The sequence below is a fragment of the Salvelinus sp. IW2-2015 genome, linkage group LG17 (assembly GCF_002910315.2).
Source record: "Salvelinus sp. IW2-2015 linkage group LG17, ASM291031v2, whole genome shotgun sequence".
Lineage (NCBI taxonomy): Eukaryota > Metazoa > Chordata > Actinopteri > Salmoniformes > Salmonidae > Salvelinus > Salvelinus sp. IW2-2015.
In genome coordinates, this window is record NC_036857.1 from 14387410 (window position 1) to 14401324 (window position 13915).

Here is a 13915-nt window from a genome sequence, read left to right on the forward strand (position 1 = left end):
TCAGTAAGAACAGTACTGTTATTCCTTTTAGTATTTTATTATTCCACTTCTTCCCAATTTTTATGATGCAACTACTTATTTGAAATCTAATATGCCTACTTGGGTGTTTGAAAATAAATGACAAGAGGCTATGCATCTTTGTCGGCATTCATGTAGGTAGGCTATGTCATTGATTGTAAGTCATGAAAACGAGAATAAGCTATATTGAAATGACTGTTACCTCAATTATTTAGTCATTTTAGTAGTGTGAAAGCTGCTAGGCAGAGATGGTAAGGGGTCTCTCAATAGCTCATAAACGCAAAAGATCTTGCCTATGTATTGTAAGATGATAAGTATCTGCAACTAGTCAGCCTCAACCACCTTTAGATTTGTTGTGAAGGTGGGGCGACTTGGAGAAATGAATTGTTATAGCAGGAACATTTTCAAACCCCCTGCACTTGGGGAACATGCAATACTTTCTTCAAGCCCTATTTTAAATGGATTGTTCACCCACATGAATTCATGTTTAACAACATTCTTAGTAGATCTAATATCTCTATGTTCATCACACAGTGCACCAGACTGATGCATTTAGCTGTTGAAATTCCACCTCTGGCTTTGGGCTAAGCCCCCAATGTCCTGAAATCCTAGAAACCCCCCTGGTAAACATGTTCTATAAGCAGAACTGTATATGTTATTTTATGGATTTGTCCAGCTAAGAAAGGCAGGGGTATCATATGAAACATTGCCTAATTGTTACCAGTAAATTTGGGCTGAATTAATTATATTCGTGTCATCCATTTCCTGCAAAGGTCAGCTTTGCACCAGCCGGCCTATACTGTCCAAATATTGTTTAAGTCTGAATTGAATAGCATATAGCCTATGTTTGTAGTAGGCCTATGCATCTTCTACCTATTTATGTATTTTTTACTTGTGCTTCTTGAAACGATCTACAAGTCTGGGTGGCAGCAGAGAGCTCTAAGTGATGCTGAGTTTCCAGACAGCGATTCGCCACAGACAGAACYGCTAAACGCTGGGCGGAGAAAAAAACTCGCGAGCACACTTCCACTCTGTTTCTACCACTTCGAACCACTCGGCGAGATAGAGTTGCATATGTTAGTGCAATATGAATAGAAGATGTGCCAAAACCTAAACGGAATTAACCATAAAACATCATTAGGCCTACAGCGTGTTATGTTATTGTAGCCTAATTTGCCGTTTCCATCTCTATGCGCTGTTAAATCCGGTTTAATAGGGATTGCTGCAGTTTATTTGTTTGCAGTTGTGAGATAAAAGCTCGACTTCTTCTGCCTTTGCTGATAGAGGTTTCATTTCTGTTTTTCTGTAGTTGTCAAAGCGGAATGAATGACAAAGACAAAGGCTGATGTTAATTCGCCAACTCACTTTGTCTCGCCGAAGGAAAGGAGACACAGGCACAAAATGGAAAGCGACACGGAGAGCGCCAACAGCGGGCAGGCGAAGCCTCAACAACAGCACCAGTTCGAGCAACAGCCCGTAGTGCAGCCCATTCAAGTCAACGCGAAGAAAAAAAATAATCGGGCTCCATCACCCGCCAGACCCAAGGATGTGCCTGGATGGTCCCTCACCAAGATCCGTGGAGGAATCGGTACACCAACACTGAGCGTTAAACCAGGATCCATACATTTAGGCAGCCGGGTGTCCAGGCGTAGTCCGGTTAGCGGGAAAGAGACGAAATCTGAGAAAGGAAAACTGACGGGAAAATCCACGGTATCGGTAGGCAGTGCCCAGAAGAGCAGCAGTAAATCGATGAAAGGTGGTCGGAGGAAGGTGTCCGATGCGAGCAACGCCTCCGACGACCAGAGCAAAGACTCCGGTTGCGCTGCGGGCAAACGGTCGTCAACGGATAGCAGTTCCGAGCTCTCCGATTGTGCCTCGGAGGAGAATAAACTATCCACCGACGCTCTGAGTAGTGACACCGAATCCAACAGCCGAGGCGGGKGTCTTGATGGCGATCAACCAAGCAGTGACTGCGGACATGGACCACCGGATAGGGGTAGTCGTGGTGACCATCACGCCAAGACCTCAGTTGATAAGAACCGAATCTCCCTGGGAGTGGAGACCGTAGGGGGGAGCATTTCTCCCGGGGATGAACGGTCTCTTACCTCGTTCGACAGCCGGGTGCCTGCCAGCACATCCCTAGCTTTCTCCGACCTGACGGAAGAGTTCATGGATGGCATGCATGAAGAATTTGTCAGAGAAATCGAGGAACTGAGATCAGAAAACGATTACCTAAAAGTAAGCATATTTTTTCCAAATTGTCTTCAGCTACAGAAATTCCTCCCTCAGATTGCTCTCATTTGTGAAAGAAAACAACAACAAAACCCTACTCTCCATGAACGGTTCTGTTCAAGGGGCAATCTGTAGTTGCTACCTACATTTTCTACTTATAAGTGAACGATATTGTACCCATTGATTCTTGAAGAAAATAGAAAGTAGAAAATAGAAATGCCCCATGAGCTTAGTTAAACTGTCATAGTCCCACAGACAACCCAAAATATAAGCTTGTTTTACTCCAGTGTTTGTAAACAAACACTATATGGCCTCAAAACATGTTTAAAACATGGTCTATGCATGGTCAAAACTATAATTTTGATATCATGGACGGTCAGTACTTGCAAACATATCTTTGTCTGTGAATTTGAGAGTGGTTACATTTGTCCAGCCCCATCCTTCAGTTTGTACTGAAACAGGGGCGGGAATTCACTTTGTTGTTGTTTCAAGTGCTGAATGCCGCTTTAAGAGATGGAGCCGAAGTACTGTTTTCATTGGATCACCAAAAAAACGAAATACATTTGCATAAAATTTTCACGCATAATCACGGTTCTGAACTTCAAGTAAAAAACAATCAGGGCAAACCCAAATTGGCCACATAGCCAACAACTTCTTAAGTGCATGATTGTTAATTCATCCTCACTCTTGTCCAAAAACAACAACAAAATACCACCCTTTGAAGGCACAGAGACATAGGGTGGTCAGTGTTATCTCAGAATATAAACCCAATGTTTTCTCAGCTGATGATGGTGAGGTGGTTAGTAAATTCCCAAAACATCAGAGGTGGTTGGAGGTGGTTGCAGGGGCTCATCTGTTACGCACGAGATGATTACAGTGACATGGTTAAGACAGCTTGACTAATTGTATTTTATCATCCAATATAATTGCCACACTTCAYGGAGCCTGCTTCAGTGGGGGGGGGCTTAATAATTAATTGAATTACTACAGGCCTGTGTGCAGAGGCGCACCATGACAACGGGTTATCCAATCAACTTCTAGGTTACCTTAAGCACATTTTCTTTCTTTAGAATTATTAGATTTAGAATGATGATTATTATGGTATACATAGGCCTCCCTAGCCTACTATGTGGTGGCCATCTAAGATCAAAAGGGATGGGATGTTGGCTATCAACAACAAGGCAACTCCTATGACTAATTGGGAATGGGACGCAAGTGTAGGATTGATCACCCTGTCGCTGGCCGCCTTTGGGGAGGGTGTATAGTGTGAAAGGCCGAAACACCCTAGGAACCAAAGGTACACTACTGACGATGCGCTCCCCAAATTTCACCAGGCTCACTGTTCATGAACTCTTGGAAGTGCTTGCACAAAGGATAGTAACATCTCATCCTGTGTTCTTGGAATCTAGGTTACCTTAAGCACATTTTCTTTCTTTAGAATTATTAGATTTAGAATGATGATTATTATGGTATACATAGGCCTCCCTAGCCTACTATGTGGTGGCCATCTAAGATCAAAAGTCCACCCGGACAGTCATGCACACTCATGCTAGGTTTTTGATTGATTGCTGACCATAATCATCAAATCCATCTGACTGATTGATATTTATTTTACTAGGCAAGTCAGTTAAGAACAAGTTCTTATTTTCAATGACGGCCCTGATGGAACAGTGGGTTAACTGCCTTGTTCAGGGGCAGAACGACAGATTTTTACCTTGTCTGTTCGGGGATTCGATCTAGTCCAACACTCTAACCACTAGGCTACCTGCAGATTACCACAGACAGCCATGGGGAGCCACATCCTTTTTTATTAGTCAGTCTAATTAGGCGTAAAAATCAGGTCATGCGTGCAGCCATAGTAGTACCAGACCTCCACAGCTTTATTTATTCATCCCGTGCTTCCGCTGTCAGGTCCTCTACTCACCTGTCTGACTATTGCAGCTGTTTTCAGGGGGTAGCCTGCCTCGTGCAGATGCTGCAGTCGAGTGTGCCTACCGTCCTCATTCCACACATCATTGTTTGCACCGGGCTGCGCTAGTGACGAGCTCTGCAGTGGTTGACCCACATTCCCCTGTCTTCTATCAGCGTGCGCTGCTCGGCAGCCCTCCGCACATTAGCCATGCGATAAAATGCTTCTATTTACTACTACTACTACTACACATTTCATCCACCACCACCTTTATAAATATTTGATCTGCCTTATTACTATCCTGTTGTCAGGGGGGTTGTAGGATTTGGGCTAATGCCTCTCAAACTGCACACTGTGTTGTTATGTAAGTAGTAGTAGGTAATGCCTCTCAAACTGCACACTTGTGTTGTTATTTAAGTAGTAGTAGGTAATGCCTCTCAAACTGCACACTGTGTTGTTATGTAACTAGTAGTAGGTAATGCCTCTCAAACTGCACACTTGTGTTGTTATTTAAGTAGTAGTAGGTAATGCCAGGTTAAGCCCCTAAGGCTTTTTGTGTTTGATTTAAATCATAAATCATTTAAATCATAACATTGTTATTATTCAGGTATATGTCAGCTGGGAAAAGTTCAGTTCTGTATTCATCTCAGTGTTCTGTAGGGGTTTACCCCTGGACTGGTTATGTAGACTACCAGTTATGATGGGGTTGTTAATGCTATATACATTGTTAATGATTCTGAGAGGAAGATACACATCCTGCTAAGGAGACAGTGACAATGATGGTGTTGATGACTGATCTGATGCTGACATATACTGTACATTAATGATTAGAATGAGTATAATGATTGGCTCATCAAGACCCTGTATATGGTAGGTAAGCATTTCCAACTATTCTCACCCCTCTTTTCTCCTCCATGCTTCCCCCATCCTCTCTCCTCCATGCTTCCCCCATCCTCTCTCCTCCATGCTTCCCCCATCATCTCTCCTCCATCCTTCCCCCATCCTCTCTCCTCCATCTTCGCCCCATCCTCTATCCTCCATCCTTCCATCCTCCTCTCTCCTCCATCCTTCCCCATCCTCTCTCCTCCATCCTTCCCCATCCTCTCTCCTCCATACTTCCCCATCCTCTCTCATCCATCCTTCCCCATCCTCTCTCCTCCATCCTTCCCCACATCCTCTCTCCTCCATCCTTCCCCCATCCTCTCTCCCCAGGATGAGATGGAGGAGCTGCGCTCTGAGATGTTGGAGATGAGGGACATGTACATGGAGGAGGATGTGTACCAGCTGCAGGAGCTGAGGCAACAGTTTGAGCAGGCCAACAAGACCTGCCGCATCCTGCAGTACCGCCTCCGCAAGGCTGAGAGACGCAGCCTCCGCGTGGCCCAGACGGGACAGGTAGACGGGGAGCTCATCCGAACTCTGGAGCAGGACGTCAAGGTGAGGGGAGAGGGAGAGAATCTGGATGGAACTGTGTTTGTAAGGGTGGGGTATGTCTGTCATCATCGACTTCGATGGACAGCTAAGGTGGTGTGTGTGTGTGTATGCGTGTGTGCAGGCCAATGCATAATTCATATGTTAGCAACACAAACAGAAACTTGAAGAGCTACTGAACATTGGGTAATTGCTAGCATTTAGGTGTTCACAGACTTCTGGAAACTTCAAAGATAGGGGGATAACAGATCATAGGACAAAAGTTACATTTGGCTTTAAATGCATCCATTCACAAACCATTGATGGGATTTCTTGTTAGGAGAGACATTTCTGGTTGTGGGTCTTCCTACTGACCTGAGGCTATGGTTACACATCCCAAATTCACAGCTGTTTGTGAACCATTTCCATGTGACAGAAGCACAATGAGATCTTTCTCAGAAATCGAGGAAGGAGGGAAGAGAGGGGGAGACGAGAGTGGAGGGTGATGATGTCATCCCCTGAAGGCTGGCCGCTGTCCCTCATTAAAAACGGTCCAGTTGTATATCTTTAAAAAAAGAGAGAGAAAGAAACGCGAAGAAAAGCACCCCTTCTTTCTGGCAATCTAATATTATGCCTCTGAGCAGTGTTTCTCTGCTGACTCTGGGGGATAAGGAATTAGTTTGGCTCCCGAGTTAGGTTCTCAGCAGCCAATCGGGGCACAGCGGGAGGGCGCAAGGCTCTCCAGGCCGGGGGAAGCCAGTCAAAAAAGGCTGTTAACACAGGAAACCAAAAACAAACCACAGGGATGTGACCCCGGCGGCCTCTGCTCTCCGCCATCTCTCTCTCCGTATTCCTAAACAGCCAGGCCCAGTCTCTCAACACATACCTGATTGTTTCCTCTAGCTACCAACTACACCAGGTCAAATGTTCCCTTCTTGTTCCCTCAAATTGGGTTTAAACACTCCCATGCCCTCCTGACTCACTCCAAATTGAGTTCATCTGAACAGTGAGGCTGGCTTTGTTCTCTGACAGTAGGGGTTAATCAAGCATCAAACCAAGCACTGGGGAAGGAAATGTGTGTCACATCTTTTAGAGGATTTGGGCTATATGTATTCCTAGTGATATTTGAGACCTGTCCTGTACCAGCCACTGTAAACCCTCTATAACTTGAACACTAGTACACTATGTTACATTCAGTGGATACAAGCTGTTTCAACACATTGGGGAACATTCTTTAGACCAACAAAATACTCAGTCTTTATTAGTCACATAGTACTCAACCAACATCACATAAAATAACATACTGTAAGTTGATAGGGCTGTAGTAGTAGGGCTACACTTAAATTGGCTTAAGGTCATTGTTTTAAGTCCTTGTTCCCTGAGTCACGCTAAGCTGTTGCCTTTTTCCTGTTACATCCTGCCCTGCAGCGCTCTGCGGGGGGAGGTGTGTGTACCCTTGCATGCATAAAGTTTTCACGTGTGTGTGATATCTGGAGATGGTTATGGGATACCCCTGGTCATTTTCTGGCCTCTCTGACCCACTGTCCTAATTCCAGAGCTATGAAACATCTGGGTCTGATACAGGTAATAGAAAACAGTGAGGTCTACCACAATGTCAATGGATATACACTAAGGGAAATACAGTATTTGCTCCAAGAATGTCCAGTAGGATATGGAATTAGTCTTGCATTACACTGTCTGGGTCAGTGGTTTTTCTTCAAGGCAGCTAGCTAGCTTAATGGATACACATCAAACCATTCTCTCCCAGCCTGGAGGCTATGATGCTATTGTCATTTTTTGCTGGGGAAACCGACTGAGGTATTTTATTTATAGTCATAAACCACGGTCTCTTCACGCTACCTGTGATCTGTGGTCTTCACTGTTTACTTGGCTCAGGTGTGAAAGATACCATATCCTTCCCTTCTGGCCGTCACATGTACAGGATGTGTGGGCTGAGCTTCCATGTACTCATAGCAATAGACGAGTTGCACATTTTATTTTAATGAAATTTTTTATTTAACCTTTATTTAACTTGGCAAGTCAGTTAAGAACAAATTCTTATTTACAATGATGGCCTACCAAAAGGCAAAAGGCATCCTGCGGGGACGGGGGCTTGGGATAAAAATAAAGAAATAAATACAATATAAATATAGGACAAAACACACATCACAACAAGAGAGACAACACAACACCACATAAAGAGAGACCTAAGACAACAACATAGCAAGGCAGCAACACATGACAACACAGCATTGTAGCAACAGAACATGACAACAACATGGTAGCAACACAACATGGTAGCAGCAGAAMACATGGTACAAACATTATTGGGCACAGACAACAGCACAAAGGGCAAGAAGGTAGAGACAACAATACATCACGCAAAGCAGCCACAACTGTCAGTAAGAGTGTCCATGATTTAGTCTTTGAATGAAGAGATTGAGATAAAACTGTCCAGTTTGAGTGTTTGTTGCAGCTCGTTCCAGTCGCTAGCTGCAGCGAACTGAAAAGAGGAGTGACCCAGGGATGTGTGTGCTTTGAGGACCTTTAACAGAATGTGACTGGCAGAACGGGTGTTGTGTGTGGAGGATTAGGGCTGCAGTAGGTATCTCAGATAGTGGGGAGTGAGGCCTAAGAGGGTTTTATAAATGAACATCAACCAGTGTGTCTTGCGACGTGTATACAGAGAAGACCAGTTTACAGAGGAGTATAGAGTGCAGTGATGTGTCCTATAAGGAGCATTGGTGGCAAATCTGATGGCCGAATGGTAAAGAACATCTAGCCGYTCGAGAGCACCMTTRCCTGCCGATCTATAAATTATGTCTCCGTAATCTAGCATGGGTAGGATGGTCATCTGAATCAGGGTTAGTTTGGCAGCTGGGGTGAAAGAGGAGCGATTACAATAGAGGAAACCAAGTCTAGATTTAACTTTAGCCTGCAGCTTTGATATGTGCTGAGAGAAGGACAGTTTACCGTCTAGCCATACTCCCAAGTACTTGTATGAGGTGACTACCTCAAGCTCTAAACCCTCAGAGGTAGTAATAACACCGGTGGGGGAAGGGGCATTATTCTTACCAAACCACATGACCTTTTGTTTTGGAGGTGTTCAGAACAAGGTTAAGGGTAGAGAAAGCTTGTTGGACACTAAGAAAGATTTGTTGTAGAGCGTTTAACACAAAATCCGGGGAGGGGCCAGCTGAGTATAAGACTGTATCATCTGCATATAAATGGATGAGAGATCTTCCTACTACCTGAGCTATGTTGTTGATGTAAATTGAAAAGAGCGTGGGGCCTAGGATCGAGCCTTGCTGTACTCCCTTGGTGACAGGCAGTGGCTGAGACAGCAGATTTCCTGACTTTATACACTGCACTCTTTGAGAGAGGTAGTTAGCAAACCAGCCCAAAGACCCCTCAGAGACATCAATACTCCTTAGCCGGTCCACAAGAATGGAATGGTCTACCATATCAAAAGCTTTGGCCAAGTCGATAGAAATAGCAGCACAATATTGCTTAGCATATAGGGAGGGAAAGGAGAGGTTAGTGAGATAGGGAGACGGGTGGATTCCCTCTCTCTCTCCCTCTCTCCATACCTCTCTCAGCAGCAGATATAATAAATCATATATGCCATTTAGCAGACGCTTTTATCCAAAGCAACTTAGAGTCATGTGTGCATGGATTTTACATATGGGTGGTCCCGGGAATCAAACATACTATCCTGATGTTACAAACGCTGTGCTCTACCAACTGAGCTACAAAGGATTGCAGATAACAGCTGGGCAGCAGTAAGAGCAGCATCCTGGAGATACTATACACATAGATACCGTCTCCACGTGTCAGCCAGGCAGGCCCGGTTCAGAGAGCCGATTGGCTTGCTCATGGAGTTCCAGGAAGTGTTGTTGATCCCTGTGCCTGCTGCCTGCTCAGCACGGCACTAGCAGGAGCGTGTGTGGATGCCCACAATGTGGATTATACTGTAACCACTAAACAACTGTCGTGCAGAGGTTGGCTCTTTAACAGCTGGGGAGCCTTTTTATATATACACAGAAGGGAAAAGATGACTATTCTGTTTCTGGAGGCTGCAACAGGAAGGATAACAACTAGATGATAGGTACATAAAAATGCACCAGTTGGGTATGCCTGTTAGCTGATGCTGCAATACTGGATCCCATCATGATTTAAATAGCTCAGATTTATGGTATATACTCTATATAGTATATACTCAATGCTTTCATAGAGTATGCTCTCCTTTGTAAGCACTTTCTTAGCTCATTAAAGTAGAAAATCCAATATCTCTTCAAGACATACTTTACAGTAAAGTCAGTAAGGCATCGGCTAATCAAGTTGTCTACGTCACAAATGTCAGCCTATTCCCTAAATAGTGCTCTACTTTTGAGCAGAACCCTATGGGCCCTGTTCAAAAGTAGTTCACTACATACGGAATAGGCTGACATTTGTGACATAGCCATGGCCAATGCTTTACACACTCCCCCATCCTGCGCTTACTGCCAACATGCAAAACCGTGATGATAAAATGTACAGGGAAGTCTGTAAAACGGCAGTGTGAGGAACAGTTAGAGCTGTGGCAGTGCTGACAGGCAGGATCAGATAGCAGGGATCTGCTTCAGCACGCACACACACTCCAATGCACGCATGCATGCAAATACACATACGCGCATGCAGACACACACACACACACACACACACACACACACACACACATACACAAATACATGAAAGACACCCTTTTGATGGTTAAATGTCTCCTTTTGATTCTGTCTGACTCTGTCCAGTGGACTACAGAGAATAGAGGGCATCTCAAGTGTTTAGGTAGGAGAGCTGGCTGATAGATGTTTGAAGGCTGGGACTTGACCATAATGTACCAGTCACTCCCCCCTACATACACACTGACTGTATGCCTGTCACGTCCTCTAGTGCCAGCTGGGGCCCCTCACCAATGCTAAAACTGCTCGTTGGGTGACCCTAGACGCTGATCTTGGGTGAGTCTTTCATTTTTTCCAACTATTGGTTAAGGTTAGGATTGGGAGAGAGCAAGCTGATCCTAGATCTGTACCTAGGGGAAACTCAAGGTGTTTTTTCTCTTTACATATCAAAGCATTATATTTATTGGGAGGTGCAGGCAGACAAAGCAGTGTATGGAAAGGAGCTGAACTGTGAGAGAGAGAGTCCTCTCATTGAATGTGTGTTAAGTTAACAGGCCATTAATAAAGGCTGTTGTTTACTGCCAATGGGGCCCAATCACCATAAAGCATCAAAGTCTAAAAACATAGCCTGGAAACCTCCCAGAACGCTAATGAAAGAGGCATTGATTTGATCATGCAGTCCGTCTCCCCGCCTGTCCCCCTTCTACAGTACGGAGAGGAGAGGGCAGAGAGGGAGAGGCAAAAGAAGTATAAGGAAAGAGAGAGAAAGAGAATCACAGACTTGTGTGTGTATAAAGGTGAATAAAATGTTGTTTGTAAATAATGTATTGTCTCTGTCTCTGTTGTTTTCCTTCCTTAAAAGGATAAGTTAAGGACAGCATTAAAAACAGCCAAGCAACACACAAAGGGAGATACGTAGGAGAGAGTGAGAGAGAGAGAGAAATGAATTAGAGCGTGGTGGTGAACTGGGCCGTTGGTCCAGCTCAGAGTGGGCAGCACAGAGGGGCATTGTGGTTCCCAGCTGCACATTGGCTCTGGTTCAGGGGCAGAGAGAATCCCCCAATGCCTGTCTCTTATACACATCTAGATGTGTATAAGTGATGTGTCCTATAAGGAGCATTGGTGGCAAATCTGATGGCCGAATGGTAAAGAACATCACACACACAGCACAACACACACACACACACACACACACCTGTTTCCTGTCACCCCCTTCCTCATTCAATGAGATCAGCACTGTACCACCCTATACAAATAGACTCTCATCTCATGCTATGATGTTGCAAAGAGGGAGAGAAATATAGTGAGGGTGAAAATTAAATAATAATAATGTGCCTTGTATCATTGTTTACATTTTCAGTATAAACTGTTTTCAGAACATTTGACATAAAGATGACAATCCACTCAAATGTTTTGGATATGTTTCCCACCTATCGTATAAATATGCATGTCACCTCCTTTCCATATAAACAATTAGAACCAGGCAGTTGGGTTTGCTTTTGGATTGAACAACCTGTTAGTGCCCTGTGATATACAGTCACACACACGGTTCTTTGTTATGATAAAATATGCACGTTATGTTGTTGTTGGCCCAACAGAACATCATACACTCATCTGGATAGGGTCTGTGTTTAATGGCCTTCCAACCGCTCAGAGGAACATATATTCAACTTTAAAGTGCTAGTACAGTCAAAAACGTGATTTTCCTGGGTTTTATATATATTTCCAAACTATGAAGTTGGAGTAATAATATGAAATTGTGAAAATGATGATAATGTCCTTTCAGTGTAAGAGCGGTTTGAAAAGACCGCCTGAAATTTCAACCTGTTTTGGTGGGAGGGAGTTTTGGCCTGCCTAGTGACATCGCCAGGCGGTAAATTAGTTAACAGACCAATAAGAAAGAGAGTTCCAATAACAGCTAGTTTTCAGTTTGTCCCTCCCCACTCAGACCACTACCAGACAGTCTTAGCAAAATTCTTGCTTGAGAAATTCCCTTTGCTAAGAAGCATTTTCATTGAAAACAATCCCAGTGAGGTACTTAATTGTCTCCCAGAAATGATTTGATAATGAGTTAGAAACAGCTGCATTGGACCTGATCAGCCGGTTATAACAGTCTTGTTCTGTAGCAACATGTCAACACATGATTATCTCAGAGCTGATCTCTGCTCCACTCCTACACATATTAGTGATAATGCTGGGTCATACTATCCAAATAATGTGTTACTTACTGCTGTAACACATTAATGATAAGCTACAGTATGGTGTGATTTATTACTGTGCTGTGAATACACCATCAGCAGAGAGCCATACATGTCTTAGGCATATATATGTGGTCATACTTTAAACAAATCACTTTTTACAGTATAAAGGCTTTATAGGGTATTTATAGTATGACTCATTTAGTCATTTAGTATGACTCTGGATCATGGCATGTGGATCATACATCTCACTGATGCTGACCACCCTCCCTCATGTCTTCTCTCTCTTCTCTCCTCCTTTGGACGTCAGGTGGCTAAAGACGTGTCCATCCGACTGCACAACGAGTTGGACTCTGTGGAGAAGAAGAGGGGTCGTCTGGAGCAGGAGAACGAGGAGCTGAGGGTCAGGCTCCAGGACCTAGAGGTGGCCAAGCAGGTCCTGCAGGCTGAGATGGAGAAGCAACGAGAGGTAAGACATGATGTACTGGGAGGGGTGGGATTGGGCTGAGCTGGGTTTACTATGGTCGGGCCGTGTTGAGAGGTAAGACATGATGTACTGCCGGGCTGAGTTTGGTTTGGCTGGGCTCGGTTGGGTTGACCATGGCTTTGTCTAGCTGGGCTGAGCTGGACTGGGTTTGGCTATAGGTTACGCTGTGTTGAGTTGGCTAGGTTAAGTAGGCTTTCTTCAATGGTCCATATAAATTCACCGGGTTTGGAATAATAACGTTGAAGTTTGGGACCTCATACATGGTCAGACTGAACCACAATGACATGTTGTTCAGTATGTTGTGTAGAATGAAGAAGTGGGCGATTTAAATTTTTTGATAGAGGGTTGTGTTTTTGTTTGGACTGCTAACCATTTGGCGGTATGTTTACTGGACAGAGTTGAATAGAAAACCGTGGGAGGAAGCTGCTTTGTGCAAGTCTTTCTATCCTCATAAAAGCTTCCGTTAAAAACACTCTTTACTCTCTTCAGATATTGCGTTATGCTCAGTTAATGCTCTCAGGAGAAATCAAATGTCCTCTTCTATCAATCTCTGCCCTCCCTCTGTGTTGACTAATCTGGAGTGCACAAAAGGAGGCCCCTCTCTCTCCTGCCGTCCCTTTATGGAGGAGAGGAGAGCAGGGAGGGGGGCTTATGACTGACCGTGGCCTTGGCCAAGCTCTCAGAACCGGGGCTGGTTGGCTGGGTAGCTGGCTGTCTAGCTGACTGCGAAACAAAGTCACTCTCTCACTAGATGGATGGCTGGCTGGCTGACTGACTGACTGGCTGGCTAGCTGTGTGGTTGGCAGGCTATGCTAAATGGGGTACTGCTGCTGTATTGTGCTTGCCCCATGGAAAAGAGAATTCTTTGCATAGCTGACACTTCTGATCCAGGACTGTTATGTGTGCCTGTCTATCCCTTGCTTCACTACCCACTCTGTCTCTGTTCTCAGTCAGTTAGGAATGAGAGAGAGAGAGAGAGAGAGAGAGGAGGAGAGAGAGA

General features: G+C 44.5%; 1 protein-coding gene across 4 annotated transcripts in view; it reads left to right on the top strand.

Annotated features, from left to right (window-relative positions):
• Nucleotides 1–894: 894 nt before the first annotated feature.
• Nucleotides 895–13915, top strand: part of mtcl2 (microtubule crosslinking factor 2) — a 73083-nt gene continuing 60062 nt past the window's right edge. For all 4 annotated transcript variants that reach the window (XM_024005767.2, XM_024005770.2, XM_024005769.2 and 1 more), the window contains exons 1-3: nt 895–2256; nt 5372–5596; nt 12739–12897. In XM_024005767.2, coding sequence (XP_023861535.1) covers nt 1345–2256; nt 5372–5596; nt 12739–12897 — 1296 coding nt within the window. In that variant the 5' untranslated portion in view covers nt 895–1344. The remainder of the gene's footprint in view (nt 2257–5371; nt 5597–12738; nt 12898–13915) is intronic.